Source organism: Augochlora pura, chromosome 2, assembly GCF_028453695.1.
Source record: "Augochlora pura isolate Apur16 chromosome 2, APUR_v2.2.1, whole genome shotgun sequence".
Lineage (NCBI taxonomy): Eukaryota > Metazoa > Arthropoda > Insecta > Hymenoptera > Halictidae > Augochlora > Augochlora pura.
In genome coordinates this window covers 25601500-25626888 of record NC_135773.1, presented here as the reverse complement: position 1 = coordinate 25626888, position 25389 = coordinate 25601500, and the positions used below count along the sequence as shown (strand labels likewise).

The 25389-nt window shown below is 43.0% G+C and overlaps 1 protein-coding gene across 3 annotated transcripts in view; it reads left to right on the top strand.

Moving 5' to 3' along the window:
* 5-ht2a (5-hydroxytryptamine receptor 2A) overlaps positions 1 to 25389 on the top strand; it is a 58713-nt gene that overhangs the window by 8408 nt on the left and 24916 nt on the right. For all 3 annotated transcript variants that reach the window (XM_078196352.1, XM_078196351.1, XM_078196349.1), the window contains exons 2-3: positions 10428 to 11255; positions 14176 to 14467. In XM_078196352.1, coding sequence (XP_078052478.1) covers positions 10953 to 11255; positions 14176 to 14467 — 595 coding nt within the window. In that variant the 5' untranslated portion in view covers positions 10428 to 10952. The remainder of the gene's footprint in view (positions 1 to 10427; positions 11256 to 14175; positions 14468 to 25389) is intronic.

Genomic DNA, 25389 nt, shown 5'->3' with positions numbered 1-25389 from the left:
CGGGGCCACCGCCTCGAAAAATCCAGTGAAATCGAAGTAATTTCGTTGACACGTCGAAGGTTGCATTCCAGTGTATATTCAGCTTTGTTTAACTTCCTCTGGGACCATTTTCCGAAGAAACTGTAACCCTTTCTGCAGTCGCGTTCACAAAGTTTATTGCTTCGTGTTTTAATAATATTTAAAAATGGTGGAAATTGGCGACATTGGCTAGCTCGAAACGTAGTCGAATTTCAAGAAGATTGTTCCATGGCGGCTATTATATCACAAATAACACGTAATGTTTTTAAACAGTGGAACTGGATGGTAGTATCTTCGCTTACTGGAATATTATTATTTGACTATTATTACCTTCAAAATTGACTATATCTCGTAGACAAGCTGAGGCCATATGTTTATATGAACATTTTTAATTGTCTCCAGATACTGCACACAAAATATTGTCCACTTATTCTGGGACACCCTGTACATCGTCAGAAATTAATTATTGATGACTGAAAAAAGATTATGTCACCACGTGTCGTGCAATGTGCAATTAATAGCCACGGCTAACGCGGCAATCAACGCGTTAACGCGTCAAAACCGCGGCAGTTCGATCCGATTTGCAACACGGAACGTTTTTTCTATTCGTGTGGGAAGCAAGTCGCTGGAATTGCTGAAGAATGGCGGCGTATTTCTCTGGAATGGAAGGTCGCGAGCAGGGACGAGGTTTCCCGGAGCTGCGGGAATGTGCTCAGTAATGGGGCAGGCATTTCCGATATTGTTAAAAATACTGTACTCCTCTCGAACACCGTCGAGCATTTTCACGTTCGATATTGTATCTCAGTTTCGACGCGGGCATCTTGAAACATCCATCCAGCCAATCGTCGTTAGTTTTATTACATAAAAATTATAATATGTAAAATTACATAAAAATATTATGTAATAATTTTATTGTTATGTAATAAAAATCTTGTAATGTTCAATTGTTAGACTTGAAATAGAAAATCCGTCTTGAGATGGAATTCTCCTGAAAATCTGTAACTGGCACGGAACACCTGACCGGTAACGTTCGTATCAATCCGTCGTACGTCGAATCCGGTAAATTTTATGGCGGAGTCGTATTGCGGCGAAGCACACCACAGCCCCCGGCGCGCACGATGCGATTATCGCTCGAACAGTCTCGTGAAACAAAGTTGCACGTACCCGTTGAACGATCAATCGCAACGTGTATAGGACTCTTAACACGATGATCCCCGCGCTTGTTACCTCGTCAACTTCGATTCACCGGCGCCGCCGGAGAAAATGGGAATCTCGTTTGCGAGATGTCGCTCTTCGTCCCCTCGGTAATTATGAGTGTAATTAAACATAACAGAGAAGACGCTCGGACGTTTACGGAGCGCGGTTCGCGCAGCTGCGCTCTCGAGGTGGCGGCTTTTAATTAGAAATACGCGGTTTCGAAAACCTTCGCCGCCAATTTGCATCGCGCAGCCACCGAGTATAAAATTTAATATTATCCAAAAATTTAACTTCAAATTACTTTAAAAGTATAAAAGCCAAAAATCTAAAATTACCCAAAAATTTAGCGAGTTTTTTAATATTTATCATAGGCGTAGCATCCGAATGAAAAAGAAAAATCACTCCTGGAATTCGACCCTGCGAAAATATTGTTGTTACCTTCGCTGCCAGTCTTTATTGTTACGAGATTTTCCGCGGTATTATTCTCGTTAAATATATTTTTTAAAAATACTAGAGCTCGTTGCTTCGTATTGCACGGTGTATTTGCGCTTTCTGTTTTTGTCGGCAGCGTTTAACGACGAAATCGATAGAATTTTATTGAACATTGCGTACAGTATAGTCTCTTTTTTTTTAAACAATTTCTCTTTCATTTTTACAGTAGACTTTTATGATTTGAAGGTGTTACGTTGTTTCGAACGATTCAAATGTAAAGGGAATTTCGTATGAAAATGTTTCACTGGGAATCGATATGAACGTTTATGAAAGAGCAAAAGCTGAATATGCTCGCTAAATTATTGAAAATAGAACGACGTGACAGCTATTTTCCCTGTCCACTTCCACCAAAACGTTTGCGCGGTGCCGAAAATATTTCCGCGGGATTTTACACGAAGCACATTGTAATAATTTTACGATAATCTTCACGTGAAAAGTACTTGACAAATCCAATCGCGATAAAATCAATTTTTAAAGAAGTCGAACTCAATTGTATTATTTTCGACCTGCGTGTTCGAATGCTTCTGCGCCTATAAATTTAATAATTTCTCAAATACTCAAATAATGCTTTCGGAGGATATTTTAAAAGCATAGTATTATGGAATTATGTGATTGTAAAACGAATCAACTTTCTACATAAAAATACTGTATAAATAATAGGTAATAATAGGTAGTAATTATAAATAATAATTCAATGAAATAAAATATATAATGGACAACTGAAATTAAACGAAATAAAATATATAATAGACAACTGAAATTCAATGAAATAAAATATGTAACAAACGAATAAAAGTCAATGAAATCAAATATGTAACAGCTGCCATTTTATCGGAGCAAAGTGTTCAAACTATTCGATTAAATCCGGTGGAAGACCGGTACGTTTCCACAATCATAAAAATAGCGAAGAGAAAAAGACTGCTCACGGGTTAATGGAGGGTAAAGATCACTCGCCAAGATCCTCCAGTAATCTGCGCGATTTCGAGCGTTCGGAGTTGTTCCCCTTCCGATAGAACTAATACTCCGCAAAGTGGAACAATTTGTCGAGAAAAAGGTATGGCGAGTCCTGTTACCCGGCGTCGGTATTTGCAAAGGAAAAATGCCGAGTATATAGTACGACTGCTGAAAAGTATGGCAATAAAAGGAGCGGTCCCGGTGGTGTTATAGATAAGACCGCTGCAAGCTGATCGTAAAGCACGAATCGATCAACCGTAAAGAACGACGGGTTTCGGGTTCAAACGGTCTCGAAAACAATATTTTTTCGCATGCCCCGCCACGCGCGGATTTTCCGCGACCTATAAAATAATGGCCCCGGAGAACGTTGACGGATATCCTCGCGCATCCGCGTGCATTATCTATTCTCGTCTCCGTCCGAAAATGCGAAATACGTTTCGCGACCAGGCTTCGACGTTATTCAAACGAGCTATTTTAAAAACCGCCGGTGAAATAATATTATCTCATTTATATATACATCTTCAAATACGTTTTGTATAATAACGTTTGTCGCATTACTAGTTTTCAAAATCCATCTTTATTGCAATATATATTCGAATCAAGTGAATTTGATTAGAATAGTTATCATGGGAAAGAATTAAGATACCTTTCACTGCCATCAATTATAATTTTTCAGTTTCGTTAATTAAACCATCTCTTTAATCTTGTGGAAATTTTAGGGGGTTCGGTTGATTGAAGTATTTATGTTTTATTTGGAACATCGCGTGAACAACGAACGTTGTTCGCACGGGATCCGAACGAATTCACCGAATGCAAACGATTGTTTATTATCACTTTTCAAATAAAATATCCTCCGTTCTAAATGTTCCATCGTAAACCTCGATGCCTCCGAAACCCTGTGTGCCCCCTCTCCCCCTCCCATGCCTCGCGTCGGCGACTCTGGTTTATCCATTTCCCAGCCATCAGTCTAAACGCTAGTTGTCGCGAATCTCGCGGCCCCCGTCACCATATTTCCGCGTCCACGCTTCTCCCAACGAGCACCAACGCGCAACGTTTAATCGACTTCGCGTCGCGTCGCGCAGCGCCAGAAATTCCGTCCCGGGCCGGTTCCGCGCCAACAAATTAATATCGATGCACCGCGCGCACGCGTTACCAATACCCATTTACGCGACCGGCCGATGAAAAACTGACCCACGTGTTTCGTTACGAGAAATTTGTCGATGTCATTAGATCTATCACACCCTCCTCCTCTCCGCCGCGGATCCTCTGCGCGCGTATTGTTGCTCGGTTCCGCTGTCCGTCGCGGTTGCCTCGGTTAACGAGAACTGATAACGTTTTTATGAAAACATCGAAATCCATCTTCCTTAATCACGAATTCTCTGGGAGCGGCCGCTGCGTGCAGTAGATCGAAAAAAAGATATCGATACGGTATTTAATAATCGATTTTTTGGAGATTTACACTGCCATTGACAAAATGCCTGCATTTTTTGACACTATACAGATTTACGTATCTGTAAAAATAATACGGTATACACAAAGACAACGTTAAAAATCAATTTTCAGTGAAATTTTGGAAAATGATATAAAACATATTTGTCTTTATATATATAAATTTTTTATTATCTTTTTTTAATTTTCTGAAGCAAAAAAAAGATTAAATCCACAAAAGAGTTGAAATGAATTAGTAAAAACGGAAAGTTATTATTCTCATTTTTATTAGGTGAAGTAAATTACCTTCGAATCTTTAATTTTATAAATAATTAATACTTCTTCACGTCTCAAAATCAAAGTGTTAATACCGTTCTTTACGTACCCTATTCGATGGGAAGACAGGGGTTGCCGAGCGCGAAAGCTTACTTGCCATTTGTATCAATAAATCTTGACTCGTTCCCCCGTTCTTCGTTCATTTCGTGCTATTTAAGCACGCATTAAGCATATTATGGTCCGCGCAGAGAAGGCTGACCGTACCCCGTGTCCCATCGATCTGGAATGAAATATGCATTAGGATGTTCTCAGAGCGGCGGTGAAATTGCCGGGACAGCTTAATTCCCAAGGAAATAGAGTTTGGATTTTTAATGAGCCTGGTAATTCGCTCCTTTATGCTTCAATCCCTCTTTGTTTCGCGTTCGCGCGGATCCCGCGTCCCCCCGCGTCCCCATGTTTCCTTACGCGCGATAGTTTCTTCGAGGATCGGTCCGCGGTGTTAGCGTAAGAGAATAATTCATCCCGGGAATCGATGAACTCCTCGCCGTTAGCGCCTATCTCCGTGAAACTAAAACACCGATTAAGGTTTTCTCCGAAGGGAAACAGCCGCGCAGTTTGCGAATCTCCTTTCGTCCGCGAAACTTCGTCCTCTCGTTACTTCTATAATCGTTGTTCCAACTTTCTTATTCGCCGCGGAGGGTAATTAGCCGGCGAATACAATCTGGTTTATATAATATCGCCGACGGTGATATCGATATGAAACGATGGAGTTGAAACTCGGAGGTGGTTCGGATTCCGAGGCGAACGATTATCGAGACGTGGGGTAGCGGAACAGGTTAACCCTTTGCGGGTCGCCGTACAGTAATCCGCTACACTATTTAATCTGTTATTCGTTTTTTCTAGCTATTAACCCTCGGTCGGCAGGGTTTAGGTCTCTAATTCCTGGCAATCAATTTAAATTCCCACGTGTCCCATTGAGCTCATTAGAACAACCAACCTATCTAGAAGAAATAGCTAACGAAACATATTGAAGAAAGATATATAAATAGAATTCTAAATGTTCCTAAGCAAATTTTCCAGTTCCAGCTTCCATTTTTCAATTTTCCAGGTTCCAAATGTTCCTACAATTTACACGTACAATATTTCTCATACTGTTAAAGTGTTAAACTACGAACTCGGTCCCGTTAATTTCTGGTAACACCTCGTGAATCGAATCCGAGCAGAAGCAGAATCCCTGTCATCCCCGCTCGACGACTTAAAACTGTCAATTTATTATCCGTTCGAGACACGGCGAATTAACAATCGGGCGTGCCGACGGAATACATCGAAAAGTCGGACAACGTCGTTATCCTTCGAACGCGGTGCCCATTAGTGGCTCGAACGTCGATCAATCTGCTTGGAGGCACAATTTAACTGTGGAAACACCGGCACCAGGATTTAAAGCTGCTCGCCGCTGAATCTGATCGCATTAATTACGAGGGGATGCGGCGGGTTACTAATTTACGTGGCGTAACGAACGCCGCTATAGCGAAGAGAGGCGTTTCAGGAACGGCCCCCCCGTGTTCGAGTAAATCAGCGTCGCTTCCGCCGCGAGAATTTTCTTTGAACGGTTCGGAACGCGGCCGCGGCCGTTCGAGACAATCAAGAAGCTATTGGAGATTCGGGTGTTGTTCGGGCGGATGCAACGCGCTAGTAATAATTGAGCTAGTGATAAGTGAGCCGCAAGGGTTCGACTCGGTGTATAAGCTGCGACCTTCTATCTTATGCACTAGAATTATTTATTTATTGCATTTACGGGTTAAAAAGCCTTTTTAAATTATACAAAGTTGTTTAGACCATTATATATTATGAGACCTAATTGAATTATATCAATATGGAAAATAACTTTTCATTGGAAACTTATAACAAATCACTGCTGTATACAACTGTAATTAATTGATTAAAAATATTGTCCTCCTTCATTCTAATTCACCAGATATTTTCTTGTAATTATTCCGATAAGAAAGACGCATAATTTCTAGTTTCCTACCGTCACGCCGACGACAGGAACAGTCAACCCATCACGCTGCAAAATTATTTCTCTAGCACTTTATTTTTCCTGCACTGTGGTACATCCTTGCGAGTTATTTAGAGACGCCTTACGCAATCTGTACAACTTATTTCGAGTATTTCACGAAGGACGGGCATCGTCCTCGATGGGTTAAGACAGCTACGAGTTTCAATCTTCGGATGCATAAAATCAATCGTACAATAATAACACGACGCAATGAACGCTATTCCAAAACAAAAAAACGACTATCGTCCTCGATAGACGTCTTTTTGATATTTACAGCGTTCTCTTTTCCTGTTCGATCTCTCTATTTGGCCGTCGACGATCCTACTTTCGTATGTATCCGTACCAACGATACTCCCCTTTTTGCAAACCGTTTCGAATGACCTTCCCCCGAAGCAGACTAACCAAAAACCGACCGTGTCAAAGGGAAACCAGCGAATGAGTCAGCAGCGTTACTTTTGATATATAGATACGTGCTCGACGGGAACAAAGGGGAAACACTCCGCGGATACGCGATCGGATTGCCGCCGCGAAAAAAAAACACGATCGGATTTTCGAGAGTCACGGTACGATTAACAGAATAGTTTTCCATGGAAAAACGTCCGCGTGTCAGACGCTCGCCGTTTGCCGAAACATTCCGCACGGTACAAGTTCGATAAACATTAAAGCTTCCAATCTCGTGTCGAAGGGAGTTTTAATACGTGAAATTAATTTGTACCCCGGGGGACGCTGGCAGCTATAGCGGCCCTCGAATTTTCATAAAACCCGCCGGAAGGGTAGGTATCAATTACGGGCACGGCTCGAAAACTTTTTCCCCACCGGAGGCCATCTCTTCTTCTTCTTTTTTTTTTTTTTCGTTTCAAGTGGAACTTCGCCGAAGTATCGACACCCGAAAGCGGCGAAGGCTTCGGGCGGATAACGTGCGCGTTCCGCATGATGTATTATTGGTTTTTGGAATGGTAACGTATTTATGGATCCGGCGGAGTCACACTTTATCACAAATTTCTGCGATACCGTTGCAACGTTATTAAAATACCGCGTGGAGGTGGCGCTGTAATTTACACGGTGGCCCACGGTGTTTTCGAAATTCCATTGCAGAATTTCCTGTATAATTCAATCGTATTCTCATGCGCAGCTTTATGATTTATTTAGAAATGTTGGGAAATGGTACAGTTGTTCTTCGACATGTGGATCTTCGCGAAAATAAAAACTTGTAGCAAACAACTATTCCCATTTTATTTTCTTTCTTAATAACTCTGATACGTTGACAAATAATCTAACAGCATCGTTCGATTTTCAATGTACCCAATGCTTCGTGTTTCGCCTATCATATTTCTTCACAAGTACATAAATTCGTGCGAATCGAAGCAGAAATGTTGACATTTTCATTTCAAGTTTTTATATATTGTTTTATTTAAAATGAGTGAGATAATACATTTTCGATGTATTATTTCGTTTACATTTTCCCATTTCCGGGATGCGCCATCAATTGAAGGACAGCAGCTTGCACATTAATTTCTATTTTCGATAAAATACTCATAATCATTTCACCTCCCAATTTTATTATCTCCTCGCCGAGATTTTAATTAATTATGTCCAGTATGACGGATGTTTGAGAAATTAAATAAATATCGATCATTCCCCCCGCCGAGGACGAGCAGATTCGGTCAGGAAGCTGAATGAAGGATTCGATTAATCACGATCACGCGAAGATAATCTTTCTTCTTTTTCTAAATGCAAGTTCAATGCGTGCTGCTCGTGCTTAAGTAACAAGCACACTTCGATTTAGCTGGAAATATCACAAATGTTGCAAAATGTTACTTATATTTATTATGTTACTCGAAGTAAATTATAATTTAACTTCTAAGAGTAAGTACTTATAAAAGTACTAATTTAAATAATTTAACTTATAAAAGCACTAATTTAACAAATAAAAGTGCTAATTAGTATGCCTCCAAATTATTGCTAGGCGGGATACTCAACCTCGCCTTACCCGAGAACCAATTATCTATTTTTCTGCCGAAGCTAATCGCTCGACTGCACTTCCCCGGGCATGCAGCTGATAATTATCGGCATCGTCGTAGTAATTACCTTTGTACCCCGCTCACAGAGACGTTTATTTGACAAAGCCCGGTCGAAGTTAGGAATGGCAAGTAGCCCGACATTGCTTCCGAACTAAAAGTACCATTGTTCTTGAAGAATGCCTTTTACAAAGAGTGGCGTGTTTGACCGCGCACCACTTAGCCCGGGAGATCTCCGCGGAGCGTGGTTCTTTCATGGACCTCTCAAGCCAGATGAAAATATCCGACGGACTTTGCCCGTGAAACCAAGTATGTCCGTTCCCGAACAATCCTATGGTTTCACCCCGTGACCAAAATGTACGACCAAATTTATAATGTCGAACGGCTGGATTCTCTACATCTACAGTGGACGCGACATTCTCGGGATGCAAAATGGGCCATAAAGTAATCGTGTTTGCGGTTTTCGGGACAATTACTTTGATCTACGACCGGATTTGGACTCGAAACTACCGTCACCAGGTCTCAAATTAAAAGTTATGTAATAAGCTTCAAATTAAAAGTCATATAAAGTTTCAAATTAAAAGTCATATAAAGTTTCAAATTAAAAGTCATATAAAGTCTCAAATTAAAAGTCATGTTAGAAGGTTTAGCAATAATTTACTACAGGCAGACCTCGACTTTTTATACAGAAATTCACCATTACCGTAAAGAAATAATTTTGTCCATCCAGCAGTTTGATCGAATCACTGTAGAGACCTGATGCAAATTGAAACGATGATTTATTTTCGTCGGACGATGCGTTGCCTCGCAAGGTTATCACATTGGCGTAAACACCGGCGCGCCAATTCAGTTTCGGTGGCTAGCTTCGCGTAGTCTAGGTTTTACCAGGACATGTTAGAACACCCGAGGGAGAATAGTTTTTCGCGGCGGACGTTTGGCGAAACTTTAGGGAAATCCGCAAATGTGACGCGGCTTATCGTGGCCTGTCAGCGCAACGCTGCCTCCCCGTTGGACGTGATTTAACGCGCGGTTTCCGGTCGAAGATACATATCGACACCAGCGTCACCTTAAGCCGGCCTGATCGATGCAATATTATTATATCTGTCTCGATCCTCGGGCCACGCTCTTTGAATAAAATATAAGCCACCGCGAGCGTACAAAATATCTCGCCCTGCGTCCCGATTCTCCGTTCAAGGTTCGCCGAGTTTGTGTCTCTTCACCGGCGTTAGAATCGATTCCACCAACTATTCCTTCTGCTTCCGACCAGCTCGCATCATAATCTCCAATAAATATTCCACTCGAACCGTCGAAAAGAAGCTTTGATGTCCCGATATGCCGCGCCTCGCGAAAAGTGTAAGTGATCCGCCGACTATACGCCGTCTCAGATTCCTCGACTGAACATTTTTTAATTAACGTATTCCTTTCACACATATACATGCTATAACGCATACAGACTAACAGCATACGTGCATTCACATGTTTGTTATACAACATTATAATAGTGCTAATTAATTAAATTGTGTTCAAAAATTCCGATATACACATTTTTTAACGTCTGGCCATGAACAGCCGTTCTCCAGATTGCGTGATATCGTTCCGTCAACCCGATGGCTTTGGCAAACAGCTTGATCGAATATTTATAAAACTTCGACGTCAACCATGAATCTCCGCAGTCCCCTCGGTTGCCCTCGGAGCATCACGCATCCGCTGTCGCGTCGCGAAACAAATCGGCTTGATTGAAAACAGGAAACGTAAAGAGCAGGACAAACGTATCGTACGCGAGACGACAGGGTCCGAGTTTCGCGACGACCCCGAATCTCTCAGACATTATTCTGCCTCGCGAGGGGGCTTTCTCCGGCGGCTGCAGGAGAGAGTGATTCCATAACGCGGGGTGGGGTGAGGAGACGGGCTAATAATGCCGGGGTAGGGCGGAGGGCAATAAATCGATTCCTCCGGGGAGAAGTTGAAACTGTCATCGTTTGTTCTAGATGGAGGAGAGGCCTGAATAATCGGCCGGCTGATCCCGGGGATTGCGAGAGTGGTACAGCCGGTCGTAAAGTCGGACCTGAAGAATCCATAAACCTGGTCCGGGGCGGGGCGGATCGGTACCGCTGAATAAACGCAACCCCCGGGCCGGTTTTCTTGGTCAATTTGGAGCCGATACCAGGGATGGGGTGCGTTTTACGAGCCGGCGTGCGTCACGTTACACCGAGGGGCCGTGTAACGGACCCCGAACGGTCGATCTTGCGCCGCGGCCACCTGGCGCGTCCCTGAAGAAGCCACGCCGCCCCAGCCCCCGAAGTAGCTGCCACCCGAAAGTCTCGACCGGCGACTATGCGGAGCGACGATCGACGCGGCAGCTGGGTGTCCGCTGATCAGGATTGCGCGCAGCTCGAGATCGAGTGTGCCCCGACTAGGCGAAGCCTCCTCGCCGGTGAACTCGTCCGTACGTCCTGGCTCGCGAAAACGCAAATGTAGTCCCGACCAGACGTAGCCACGAGGACACCGGAACCATGGACAGCAACCTGACCGCGTGGACAGGCAATCTGACCGCGATGCTGCACCAGGTGCCCTGCAACGACAGCTTCCTCGGCTGTCTCGATGACTGCGGCTCCGGCCTCTTCGGGTTCGATCACCTGTGCATGGTGGAGAGGGGCAGCATCGCCACGTCCATGACGTTGCTCTGCCGACCCTGCGACTACACTTGCGACGTGAACGTCTCGCTGATACTCAGCGGCCTCGAGAGCATCGAGGGCGTGTTCTTGTCCAGGATACCTAGGCTCAGGGAGTGCAACGAGACCGCGTTCGGCACTCAGGTAAGAGGTTCCGCGTTTCCGAACGGGTCAACGACGATCTCTCCTATTAGCTTCCCCCTTGCATTTACCAGATTAACTGCCTCGCTGTTCGTCTGCGACGTCGAACGGGCGGAGTCACGTTGCTTCTGATTTCGACTGACGATACAGCACCGAGCGATCTAATTTTCACAGTTAGCTATTCTTGCCGATTTAAGGCAGCTGAAATGTTGAATTAATAGTTGAACAAACAGTTCCGCCAATCAGTTTCACTTGGACACGGGCCTAGTTAGCCTGACCCTTGAACAAGCCTCGTGCACAGACCGCTGCTATTCGCTTCTCTATGGTTTCGGCTTCCGACTGGTTGGCCTCTCGAGCTGTAAAAAGAACTCTCCCTGGCAAAAAAAAATGCTCCACTATGATTTCCTCGGTGGATTTCGCATTATTTCATTTCAATGCTCCGCTGAACATATTTATTTCACTGCGAATAATAGCTCATTATCCGTGAAATTGAACCTTTCGCCAATATCTCTTGCACCAGTCTTCTTATTACCAATCATTGCCTCATTACAACTTGAAAGAAAACAGAAATATTCATGTCCATTCAATCCAATTTAAATTCCTCGTTATGGATCCGAGTCGACGTTATAAGTCGACGGGTTAAAGTTTCAACCGTGCCGATTAATTCCATTCAATCGTTTTAAAAACTCCGTTCGATCGTATAAAAGAAATACTCGTAGTCGTAGTATAATGACACGTACCAATTCTATAGTAACTACGAAATATAATGCGTATTGTTATCGTTAAATAATTATTACTAAATTCTATCGTGAATGTATGTATATGTAATATACCTTGACAACATGAGATTGAACAATTTAGGTGTTTAAATCCTTTAAGTAAACAGTCGCAATACGATCTGAAATGTAGATGCCCGCAATGTTTTCTTAAATTTTAATAATTGAATTGTTTCGTAACAGCAACGACAAGAATCGTGACTAACTGTTCCGAGGTACTGAGAGGAACTAACATTCAGTCACGAGCGTAACGGGCAAAAAATCAGTCCGCGAGCTCGGCTTGTTATGTTTACGTTTGGCCCAAGTATGTGTTCGCGACTCAGACTCGCGATGTTTATGTTTGGCCCAAGTATCTGTTCGCGAGTCTGACTCGCGATGTTTATGTTTGGGCAAAAATCTTCATCGCGAGTCTGGCTCGCTAAAGTACGGGAAGGGGTTAAGTTTGCGGTGCAGCATCGTTTCGCAACCTCCGTCCGATCTTTCGATGAAAAATAAAGTTCTAAAGCACGCAGGGATGCGAACGCAGCAGAATAAACGCAGTTCAACCTGCCAACCGATTTATCTCGAAGAATGCTAAACCTGTTTCTGATGCCGGCTGATCCGCGGCAAGATTAATTTATTTGTTGAAAAGTTAATAGATCTCCCGACGTATTGTATTAAAAGCAACAAGAACGTTAGCGAGTTGCAGGTGAACCGATTACCGCGGCTTTGCCGGGGGAACGAGTCCAATTTGTCTCGTCTTTTTCTCGGAAACTCCGAGAAACGCGGGTCCCGCAAGGAATGAAAAATTCCGTAACAACGTCGCAAACTCGCGAATTCGTTTACGCGGATGATTAACATTCGTAACGGGAAGTTTCTCCGGCGCGTCGCGTCGTCGTCGTCGTCGCACGGCAGTTGCATAACTCGCTCGAGAACGTCCGGGGTTGTTTTGAACATTTAGTCGCCGCACGAACGAAAATTCATTAATACTACCGGTAACGCTGTTTACGGCTTTTCCCTTTCCGTGGAAAATTGCGTTAATTAATGCGAGCCCGGGATTCTACCGCGAGCAAAAGTTTACGCTTGCGTCAAATATCGAGAGGCGGGAGCTGAGAAATACGTCCGCTTATCGAACGGCTCGCTTCGTAACTTTTGAACGAGACTCGTTACAGCGTATCTTGTCGCTTAACTCCATGTACATGTATTGTAGTATTCGAAAGTACCATGTGGTTTTCGAAAAAATTTCTATTATTATTATATATTATTTCTATAATTCTAGAAAGCGAAAGTAGAGATTTTAGATTTTAAAATGAGATATGGTACAGTTTTCCATAATTTTTGTTTGCGAAGCTGTAACGCTTCAAAGATCGACAATCTTTGTGAAAATGTTTTCGATGAGATATTTTATTGGTCGAGTGCTAATGGATAAAATAAGCTTCATTTAACGCTGAAATTGATTTTCCATGACATGTCCCACATAATCCGTCTCGATATACGGAAATCCTTATAATTATAAATAGATCGAACGAGGTCGTATTCATATTTATTTTTATCGGGTGTTAAGTGGTCATCTGGCACGTTTCTCTTCAATAGCAGGAAAGATATAGATTAAATACAATTCAATAATGAAAACCAATATACAATGCGCTTTAAAAGTACTGAAATGTTTCTAATCAATTATTCTCAGATTCGATCTCGGCTCTGATACTCGGAATACAAAAATATGAAATTTGATCAATGAATAAAAGAAACAAAACAGCGAAAATATCGAAAATATTCGATCATAAAGTATTTCCGTATCATTGAACTTCGATCAAAGCTATATACATATATTCAGTAATGGTTCCCGTAGCGCATACGTTATTATCTCGACACTCGGTCCCTAAGGTCTCTTTGATTACTGTTGTAAGGAAGCTTTAATGCAGCGATCAATTGTTCAGCCTGAACAAGCTCGCACGGTTTCTGGCTCGAATCGAACCCACCTTTCATCGGGCTCAATCGGTTTCGAATACAAAGCAGATCAAGTCTTTAGCACAGAGTCCCAACGTGCTCATTTATTGACTAGTCCGACATGCTCAAAGGCTCTCTAGCCATCGCCCGTTTGCCCCAAGGGCTGCAAGTCGAATATCTCGGGCCTTTGCCAGTTGAAAGTCTCGTTACGTTCACAGATACTGGAGTGCACGCCGTCGGAAAACGCGACCACGGAGGACCTGGCCGTATCTTGCTCTCACCGAGCGAAACTCGGTTCGACGGCGAGAGGACGTCGTTTCGACTGGATCTTTCTTTTGGTCGCGGTGTTCATCGTAGCTGGCGGCCTCGGCAATATATTGGTCTGCCTGGCCGTAGCACTCGACAGGAAGCTGCACAACGTCACCAATTACTTCCTTTTGTCTCTGGCAGTCGCGGATCTCCTCGTCAGCCTGCTCGTGATGCCGCTGGGCGCCATACAAGGGTTTCTCGGTGAGTTCTTCAACATTAATGCCGGACCCAACGGTAAATCCCCATTGTTTCCTGATTAATTTTGCAAAAAACGCGCGCTTTTATCTCCGGAGGAGGTTGTCCTGTAATAGTAATCGCGCGGCTGCATTTTACATGAAATTATGTCCTTGAGTTCCATGAGCGGAATAATAGAGATCGGCGCGGGCTTCTAGCGATGTGTAGCGACGCAAGTTCGCAATGGTACCGTCACCCAAAAGAACGTTGGGTTATCCCTTTGATAATTTTTACTTTACTGTAAATAAACGTTTCCTCTTTTTTTATATGCACCTTTATATTTCTTCGTTGAAAATTAATCTCTTGACTCTATTTTAACTACAAAAGATACAGCCTAAATCAAGTAATTTTTGAACCATATTTTTTCAAACAGGAAGCATGAGACCGAAAAATGTTATTCATCTTTATCGATCCTTTATTACAAGTAAACTGACTACTTAACCAATCGCAGCATGATGTCCGTGACTGAAGCGAGGTGTTCGCATGTAAAAACATTTCTTCTATAGTCCAATCTCTCTCTTTCACATGACACTGTCACAATTAGTCGATATATATAAAAGGATTATATTTTTGATGTAGTCGAAGTCGGAGGATTTTCGTTGGCATAACGAACGGAAAGATATCGACGTTTCAGTGTCGGACATTTTGCGAATGTAAAATCTCGAAAATTCGGTTGCCGAGACGGACGGACGCGTCGCGTCACCAAAAAGTGACTGACGCCGTTCCCAGTTTAGAGATACCGTAACGAAAAAATATATCAGAGCAGTACCGTGTGTGCGTGTGCAAACGAGACTCGCGAAAGAGGACCCCTATCTGTAACTCGGACTATTTGATCAATCTATCCACAATAGCGGAGCTTCAAATATTGAAGGTGATGGCACTCTGCCTCCGATTCTTTGAAGGCAGCCGGTCACGTAACCTCGACGCTAAATATCTCGAAATCTATCAGTCGTCTGTATTAGCAGCCTACATCAGTATTCGAAGGTCTACAATTGTACAAAGATTGGTCAAAAAGTCGGCGGTGCTTTAACCACTTAGCTGAGTCAATATATTTAGAAGATAAATTTCGTTACGCGTTTTATCGATCATACTGAGTGTGTAGTCTTTTTGATAATTGTTCTAAAATTATCCTAAAGCGTACGAAATTTATGACCATATTACCATAAGCATTTTGACATAAATCGTAGCAGAAGTATATTTATTATAAGATGTAAAAATTGCCATTTCCTTGTGACGTGTATACACGTCGTACGCAGCTAAAAGATTAAGTATTAAAGGTAATAGTACTCTGCCTCCAATTCTTTGGAGACGATCAAGTATCCTCGATGCTAAATATCTCGAAATCTATCAGTCGTCTGTATTAACAACCTGCTTCAATATTTCAAGCTCTATGATCATGCAAAGTTTGGTCTAAAAGTCGAAAATGTATTCGTGGACGTCTTTTCAGTCGAATCGTACCTTGTTGCACGTTTTCAGGCATAGCTGCGCGGAAATCATCCGGAATGGAATTATTCGCGTTGTCTGTATTTGCATAAGGCACGCAGGAGTCTCATAATCAAATCGGTTCGTGGCATTTTCGCGTTTCTTGCGCCGGCGAACGATGGAATCCTGCAGACGCCAGCAGCGGTTTGGACGAACGCCAATTCGACGGGAACAAAAGAGGAGCGATCGGTCGGTGAAATTGAAGTAGTTACCAGGATTTGGCAAGTTTCGTGACAACATGCCGATCCGTTTGACCGCAAAATTTTCCGCCTATCGGGACTAACGCCATGCCTGCTAAAAGCGTTTCAAGGTTCGTTTCAAAGGAACAATTCACTCGTGCTAAGAAAAATCCTACTGGAACTGATTTATATCGAATTCCCTTTCGGGCCCCAATAGTGGCTCCACGGAAGCACAGGTAACGTGCTAGAAATTTTGTTCTTTTATTTACAACATCTTACGGCATTATTTAACTTTGTAATGTCAGAATTATTCCGAAAGAATTTATCGTGAAATTATTGTTATAGGAATCAAGTAATTTTGTAAATATTAAATAATATTAAACAAATAATTTTTAATCGTAATAATAATTTTATAAAATCAACGCTTCATAAGATCAACAATTACGAAACCATAATCAGAAACGAGTCGCGAGCGGCAATGGGGCGTTCATCGTCCACCCTGTAAATATAAACCTCAGCTTCCTACCAACAAATTACCATCGATAAGACAGATTCGCCGCGAGTAGCAGCAAAGGAAGTCCTAAGACAACTGACTGGAATATTTGTTCGCAAAGAAAGCTGCGCCAACGAAGTGCAGCAACTTCGACGGACTAACGAACGCCATCGTATTGTTGGTCCTCGTCCTCGAAGCTGAAGGCGCGATCCCGACCGGGTTAATTTTCAGAAATGCCCGACTTCGGACGGTTTGAGTTTCTCGGACGTTGTCCAGAATTCAAATTTCGCGACGGTGGGGAAACTTGCGACGAGTTCGGGGGATAATTGCGCCGGCTTTCGACGCGGAAGCGCACTCGGCTCGAATAAACTTCGGCCAGGATTCCCGATTTCAGCTCGGGTCGAACAGAAGCGCGCCTCTCCGCGAGGCGAGGCGAGGCGAGGCGAGGCCTGGCCGCCGTTTTAAACATTTTTCTCGGCCGCGAATCGCTCGAAAGTTTGATAGCTCTGTCCGCGAGACGAACTTCCCCAACAGGGAACGGCATTATAAAGCGACAAACCCGATAACCCGAGAAACTGGCTGGGAAACTTCACCGGAGGGAATCCGGCGCGTCCGCGAACTTGGCAGATTTTCTGGCCGCGGAAGTGCTCGGGTGTCGCGGACCGGTTTAATTCGCTTTCAATTATCGCAGCGAACTAGCATCAGCCAGCGGTTTCTCCGTCAACGCGTACCGACGTAGACCGCCGGCCGCGACATTAGAAATCGATATTTCTTTCGCTTGTTATCGCCTTTCTTTCTGTCTCTATCCGATAGAACTGAGAAGAAAGATATTCGATTGCAGGACCATTTTGCTGGTCTGCTGAGAAATAGCGAAAGTCTTAGAAATCATGTTGCGATTGGTTCAGTATTATAGGAAGTTTACATATTCTATCTTTATTAAAAGATTTAATATCTTTGTTAAAAAATTGCGTGGTTTAGGCTGCATATTTAGGCCGGGCATTGTTCGTCAAAGGCTCGAGGAGTCGATCGCGCGATATAACATCGTCAGACAGATTTCCCGTTGATTAAAGGCGCTCTTTTAAAAGAAGGGAGGAAGCTCGGGACGGCGCAATCATAACCCGCTGGGGAGAATACCGATTGAAGTAGATTAGAGCATCGAGCAGCGTTGCGATCTGCAACATTCATCGACTGGGTAATCGGATTTAATCCGGTTGACAAAGCCGGATAAGTATCGGATGATAAGGTGCAGGAAAAATGAACCGAAAAACGTCGACGCCGAGCCGATCGAAGAGTTACCATCTCGAGGACTTGAAGCGCTGATCAACGATTTACAATGGCGGATGTATATTTAAGCTCGAGACTCGTTTTAACATTATAATCTTCCGTATTTCTCCTCTATTTATCCAGCGACGTGAACAAATCATTTTTAATATAACTTTGACATAATTAAAGAAATAAAATAAATATACCTAAGTATATATCCATAGAGAATTTAACACCCACGCTTCATTTAGCCGCTTTTTTATGTATGCCGTAACCTTGTAGAAAGTACGATTGATTTCTCTATATTTGCTTCACGAATGAATGCACAATTAATAATATTTAGTTTCATTGAATCTCCGTAAATATTATATATGTCCGCCACTGTACGTTCGGAACGATTTTCTATTGGAAATTGCGCACAAAGGCGGTTTTCTGTGAAAGCAACCGGAAGATCTGACTGTGACAAGGCAGACGCATTCCGCAAAGGTATGGTGAAAAATTTCGCTGCAGAAAATCCGTTCGGAGATTCAAAGGACGCGTCGATGCTCTTAGAATATCGTATTATACTGTTTCATTCTCCTGCACTTATTCCGCGGTGTATTTACTTTACGTTGCATTCATAGCGTCGATTTCAATTGTTCATAACGAACAATTGGTAACGACGTGAAATAATCCTTCTATTCATCAAGAGTATTAATTGTAATAAATAAAATATAATAATATTAAAAGAGAATGAAGCGTAAATAAATGAATATTGATAAGTTTATCAACTGAAAATTATTGTACCAAAACATTCTGTATAATTTTTATGATTTAAAATGGTTCTTCGAAACTTTATTCGGAGCTTAAAAAATAAGTTGAATTGATATTGTATTTATAATAAATATGTTGAAACGATTATTTCAACTTCGCGTAACTTGGATAGTTAACAACAATTTTAAAAAGGCTATTAACAGGAAGCTGTTTATTATTAAAATTCACGACGCGAAAAATTCATAGCGTATACGATAAAATTTGTTCAAGCAGGCGGAAAACATTTCTATACGTAATTCAGTGTTCTCATTATTGCCGAGCGAGCTTCGAAACTAATTTAGAAATGGAGGGTTTGGAATCCTCCGTACATCTTGGTAGAAATGCGAGCATCATAAACCCACACACAGACTCGAGACGCAGCTGTGAGCGAACCCGTATTGGGTTCTTACCTTAATCCCTGGCATCGTGTGGGGTTGGTTTTACACCACATATAGCGAGTTTGGAGATAACGAATTCTGGATGAGCTTCGACGAACCATAATTGGTTAGATTTCCACTTCGATGCTTTTCCAAAGGAACAACCGAATATTCGTACTCTATGAACGTAGGATAATTATCATAATAAAAATGTGAAATGAAAGAAACGTTCCGCGTTAGTTGGTTCAACAATTTTTGAACAGAATAACAACGTGTTACAAACAAATCTGGAAAAGTTGAAACTTTCAGTAGAAATTTAGAAAGCTGAAAAAATGTAAATTAAAACGATCACAAACAGAATGTGAATTTTTACACAAGATGAACATCTTCCTCGCTAATTTTTTCCAACAATAATTTTAATACATTCTGGTCAACGTGTTAATACAATTTCGAAACTTTAAACTTACGGATTAACGTAATAGTTGCATTTTGATTTTCTTCGTGACAGTTACCGCGATCAAAATTTCACACTGAAAATCGCTTCGGCGCGGAGATCGATATTGCAACAGCTTTCAAGCTCGCGTTCGAAGTAAAAGCGAAACAATGTTCGAGTCGGGGGGTAAGAACGTGTACAGCACGCTTTAAAATTGAACGAAGAAGATTTACTGCGAGTCATTGTACGTATAACTTTTTCGTGAATGACGTTTAAGCGGCTAGGAGAAGGGATAATGATGCAGCGGTTCGGTAAAAACGTATAGATCCTGGACTCTCTAACCAGTAAAGTACATACCATTGGGTAAAGTACAAAGTGTTCGCCAGTCTCGTTGGGCAATGAGTTAGCATTTACAAAAGGTAACTGATATTAATCCTTTGCATTAAAGAGGTTACTGAAAATTATAAATACAGGTTCACTTAGTGTCTTTATATTTCTTAAAATAATAAATATTTCAATTCCTTCTGATATTTAATAATTTTAATAATTGCGTAATAAAAATAACGCAATACCTCTGACACTGACCGCCTTCGGTACTCGGTTGCTGCAGCCTAACAATCTCGACTGTCGTCCAACAACGGTAAAAAGCTGTTGACTTTATAAGACACGATGGGAATAAAAAGGATTCGGCGAGAAGAGGAAAATCTGCGATGTAATTTACGCGAGACGCCGGGAGGCACCCACGGCTTCGGTGGCTCGGCAAACAAAGCTCTCGCCGTTTCCTTAACGAGAATCCAAACGCGTTCCCTCGGTTTGCAGCACGATCGGAGCGGAAGGTTAATACTCGTCGGAATGCTGTGTTTGCGGTTCGGGTTCGGGTTCGGGGAAACCGGGTGGCGCACACGGCCATGGAAATTCGTGGAAACGGAAACGAAGGACGAGCCCGGAGAACAGGTTGTGTTACGGGGCGTGCTGCGTACTCGCTCGAGACTGCGTCCTCTCAGATTACGGTTCGTAACGCGATCCGTGGTTTGAATCGCTCTCGCCCGGCGACGACGGAGAACCCAACGCGGCGGCGGGGATGGGGGGAACCCTGGAGACGCGAACGAAAGAGCAAGGTTCACGGGAAACGCGGACCGTGTCGAGTGAAGTGATCAAGGTCAATATTTGCGCGTGCTGTCTGTCCACTGACCGACACAGTTTACTTGCCGCCGGAACGAAAGAAATGGATGGGCGTGCGCGTCCTAGCCGGGACAAGGGGATAAGGCCAAGCATTGTTATCGAAATGAAACTTTCTCCGTACCAGTTGATTAATTAGGACTTAATGTGAAGTTGCGGCGAAGATTGATGTGACAGTTGTAACGAACGGTCAAACGAAAATGCAAACAAAATGTCGAGTGAATAGTGAAACGAAAAGTGAAACGCAGTATAGCATCGTTTCGTAGCATAGTTTTTCTTTTATGGCAATCAAGAAAGACTCGGCGACTCTGAAAAATTTCAAGAGAGATCCAAGTTAGAGGGATACAAAGTGTGGAGTTCACAGTAGTCGCATCGCGGGTAGTTCCTTATGCGTCCGGGAAATTTACTTCGGGACAGCACGTGGGATACCGCGGTGAATTATGCGCATCCCCGAGGTATTTGTACCAATGAGAAACGGCGAAAAGTTCCGAAGTGGGACCTCGATAAATGTCAGAACGAATGAGGCCGACACGACGTATCGTGCCACGGGGCAGCGAGCGCTGTTCATTATGTCGTAGGCTTCGCCCGGGAACGACACGCTTTTCGGTTCGTCGTATTGCTTTCTCGTGATTGCGGGCGCAATGGGGGAACTCCGGTAACAGGAAAATTACGAAAACAGAAATCATAATTACATTTTTCTTGTTACGTAGGGAAAAACACTGCAAATCATAACTTCAAAACATTTACGTTTATGTATCGATTCTGCTGTAATAAATCATATTAGTTATCGAAAAATATCTAACGATTCAATCATAATTCCAAACTGAAGATTCCGTCTTCCATTAATTGGCTATATAACGTTAATTATTAAATTCATTTGCAAGTTATTCAATATTATTATATTCAATATTGAAATTAATTGCCAGCAGTCTAATTATGTTCCCTGAAAAGAGGACATTCGAGCGCAAAGGGTTAATTGGAATGATTATAGGATGGAAAAAGATCGATGGCTCTGTCCCGATGGGAAAAAGTTGTGTCCTCGCGGAGTACAGAGCCGGCTCCCCCCCGCGGATTCGATTGCAATCGTGTCACTTGTCTCGGGGCTCCTGCCGGAAAGTTTGCGTAAACTCTCTATGGAAATCTGTAACGAAATCGCATGAAAAATGTAGAGACTAACGAACGAACTCTCCGGCGGAAACTCCGGCCGCGGGAACACGCTCTCGCCGTCGAACCGTCGATTTTTTTTTTTTTTGCCTGGCCGAAAAAAAAGGGGTGGCGAATTTCCATTTTTGACAAGCACGAAAACCGAACCGCAAGCTAGTATCGGCCAGTCACCTATAAAAACGAAATATATCTCAACCGCGAGCAGCGACGGCGGCTGCCATTTTCACCGTTACCGGAGTTTCTCTTTCTCCCGCTTTTTTCCTTCCTTTTTCTTACCCCCACCCTAACCGCCGCTCGTGCGCCCTCCTCTTTTTTCGACAGTACCATTTATCAGGTTCTAGCGGACCTTGCCGCGCGCGCGATCCTCGAATCTCGCGGAAACAATAAATTCTCAGCGTTTCACCGTCGGAATACGGTCGCGCGCGCGCGCCCGCTCGCTCGCGCTCCATTTTTCCGCGCTGACACGGTCAATGCTGGCTCAACTAGCGAAAACCGCGAGGGGGTTCAAGGCTGAAAGGGAATTAAACGAAATTAACGAAATTAATGGCCTGGTTTAACCATCGGTCGGATTACAGTGGCCGTTGAATTAAGGAGCGTGTAATAAGAACGAATGCCTGCCGACGTGTTTTGCCGTACGATTAAATTCGCAACGAAGTAGTTTATTTTTTTTTCGAGCGCGCATGCAGCGTCAAGATAACAAGGATGAACATTTTACGATTTAATTGTACAGCGAAATGTGGCGGATGTGTTCGTTCTTGTTGACTTGACACGCCGCGGTTTTTTAAACTTTAATCAGCTTATTACTCGCACGGGACGGATAAGCAAGGGATCGTGCGAAGAGAGAGAACCAAAACTATCGAATGATGCATGAGATATAATGTAGACAACTGTTACGCGGGATAGAGTCAAATTAAAACACGATTTTATAGACAAACTTCATCCCTTGCACTATAATAACGAGTCGGACTCGTGGTGAAGATTTTATACAAACTCTTATTATTAATTTCTTCTACATCGAAGTAAAAATAAATTCACCTGTTATCGAAGTACATAAACGAAGGCAAATAAAGACAATACGGGAACAAAAATGTCTGGTTCTATTAAGAAAATTATTAAGTACTAATAAATAAATTATAAATGATTAAATTATTAAATAAATATTAAGTACTAATAAATTATTAAGTATTGATCGTCGCAGCATGAAAGGAACGATAATGCAAGTGGTTGAGGAGAGCTGCTATCACCAAAGAGTCATTCTGGTTCGCAAGGCAGCGTTAGCAGGCGCCGTGAACCATGTTTTCGCGATAGCGTTTGACGAGGGTCGCGAAGGCTGAAAAATCGAGACTCGGCGTAGGCATAATGCATTTATGCGTCTCCACGGTAAATATGACGTGACTGGCGGCGCTCGCTCGCACGGTTAATTGCAATTTACTCGACACTACAGGTGAAACTGAAGCGCCGTGACCCGAATTTCACGGCGGGGTTTATAACGAGCCGCGCGGTCATTATGGTGTGTGCCCGGCGAAACTTCGCCGGATCGCTTTGTACCGTGAAACTGGCGCAGTTTATGGGGACAGAACATTAGCACGTTCGCGAGCAACTGTACAGTAATAGGCTCCTATACATGTTTCACGTGTTTCGCTGCCCGTTCTTATCTATGAAGCGTATGATTCAGTAATATGAATCTGTGAGGCGAGCGTGATGAGCTTACCGCGAGAGAGCTTGGGTTCCGAACACTTTCAGCGGATCGTTACGTTCAGTAGATCGATAGTGACCTTTCTACACTCACGGCGACACGATCGATCTCTCATTTTATAGCCGCCATAATATTTGATTCGCGCGATTGTTGTGTAATTAATTCTCCGCATTGTTCAGCTGTGATTACTGCTGATTGCCTATACAATTATCTTGTCTGAACATTTTCGATAAATTTCAACAATTTATAGTATTATGAGCTTCGTGTGATCTTGAGTGCAATAGTATAAGCGAGCTCTAGCTCACCTTAAACTTCTATAAATTGGGTAATCAGTGCCGATAAGTCGTATATCATTTAAGCAGATTATTCCTCAAATTTCTTTTTTCTCGTTGGAAATATTTTTCGACAACGCGAAAGCCAATTTGTGGTATGATAAAACGACGAAAGCCGCTAAAAAAAAAAGTTCATAGCGAACATGACCGCAGTGTGGAAAACTTGTTTCCCTAACAGCTGAACATCGGAATCGGTAGAGACCGCCGAAGCGGGGGTGGGTGGAGGGTCACAAAGCACCAACGCCGCTGGATTCTGCGTTGTTCCGAAGCAAGTCGAGTCTGGGGTTAATTAACGAAAATTAAAGTGCACTTGAGAGTGTCGTTAGTTCGGTCTAATTTACTGTCCCCGACAGTTCATTTCGGCGAACACGGCCACACCGCCCTACCGCCCTAATACGGGGAAAGTTTCCATAAGAGGAACTGGACCACGTCCGTTCTCTAACGAACTGATATGTGTACACCGAGCTGAGCCAATATTTTGTTGAATAATGCCCATAGCCCGTTGCGTCTAGTCGGAACCATACCCGTCACCGAGAGAATTAATTTCAACAACTAAAAATCAAAGACCAAAATCCTGTACAACTGACATGAACTGCGAATAATATAATACAATGTAAGATATATATGGTAATATCTAAATTCAATTTTTATTTGAACAGGTAGGGTAATCGATAGAAACGAGACTAGAATACAGGTCAAGTCGATGCAAATCTGGCCAACGAAATAGATTTTCTGATCAATCGCGTCGCAAGTGATTTCCTTTTGTCGTTAACCATAATCTGTGGTTCCCTAGCCGTGCGGGCAAACATTAACTCGTTCACGCACACTTTCTGCTTGTCGAGTAACCGTACCAGGACGCCTAACCAAAGCGACAACTGGAACTTCTCTGTCCCCGATTAACAGAGCAATTAACACCGCGAGCAACGTGTAAACGTTGAAATGCATTATCATTGTCGGGAAGATCGTGAATCTGTATTAAGCTATTCCAGCCATTCGTTTCTGATCAGACTCTCGTGTGGGATCGGTTGCGGTCGGTTTTCCGCGTATTTCCTCCGGCAGCGCGGCTTCTCACGCGCGAAAATTTGTTGGAAAATTGCGCTGGGACCGTTCCGAGGAAAACTGAAGCCGTGGCGCCGCGAGTGCGGTCCGTGCCTATTACACAGACAGCTTCTGGAATAAGCTAATTAATTAATTCCACCGCGCAGAGCGTGCGCGGCTGTCTTTAACCACTCTGGCCATTCTGGTAACGCGGGCTCATACACAAGCGTGTATTAACCTGAGTTTTGGTGAACTCGTTTAGCTGAGCACGGGCATCCGGTTGCAAAAAGGAAAAAATATATATACCGCACGGTGCTGTCCCAACATAAATCTCATTTTTAATTGAATCGCTCGAGTACGTTCGTTTGCCGCGACTTCTCGCTTTAACACTCCTCGCGTCGCGTCGCGTCTTATTTCAATTCGGACTATACTTGATTCTGAGAAAATATATGTATAGACTA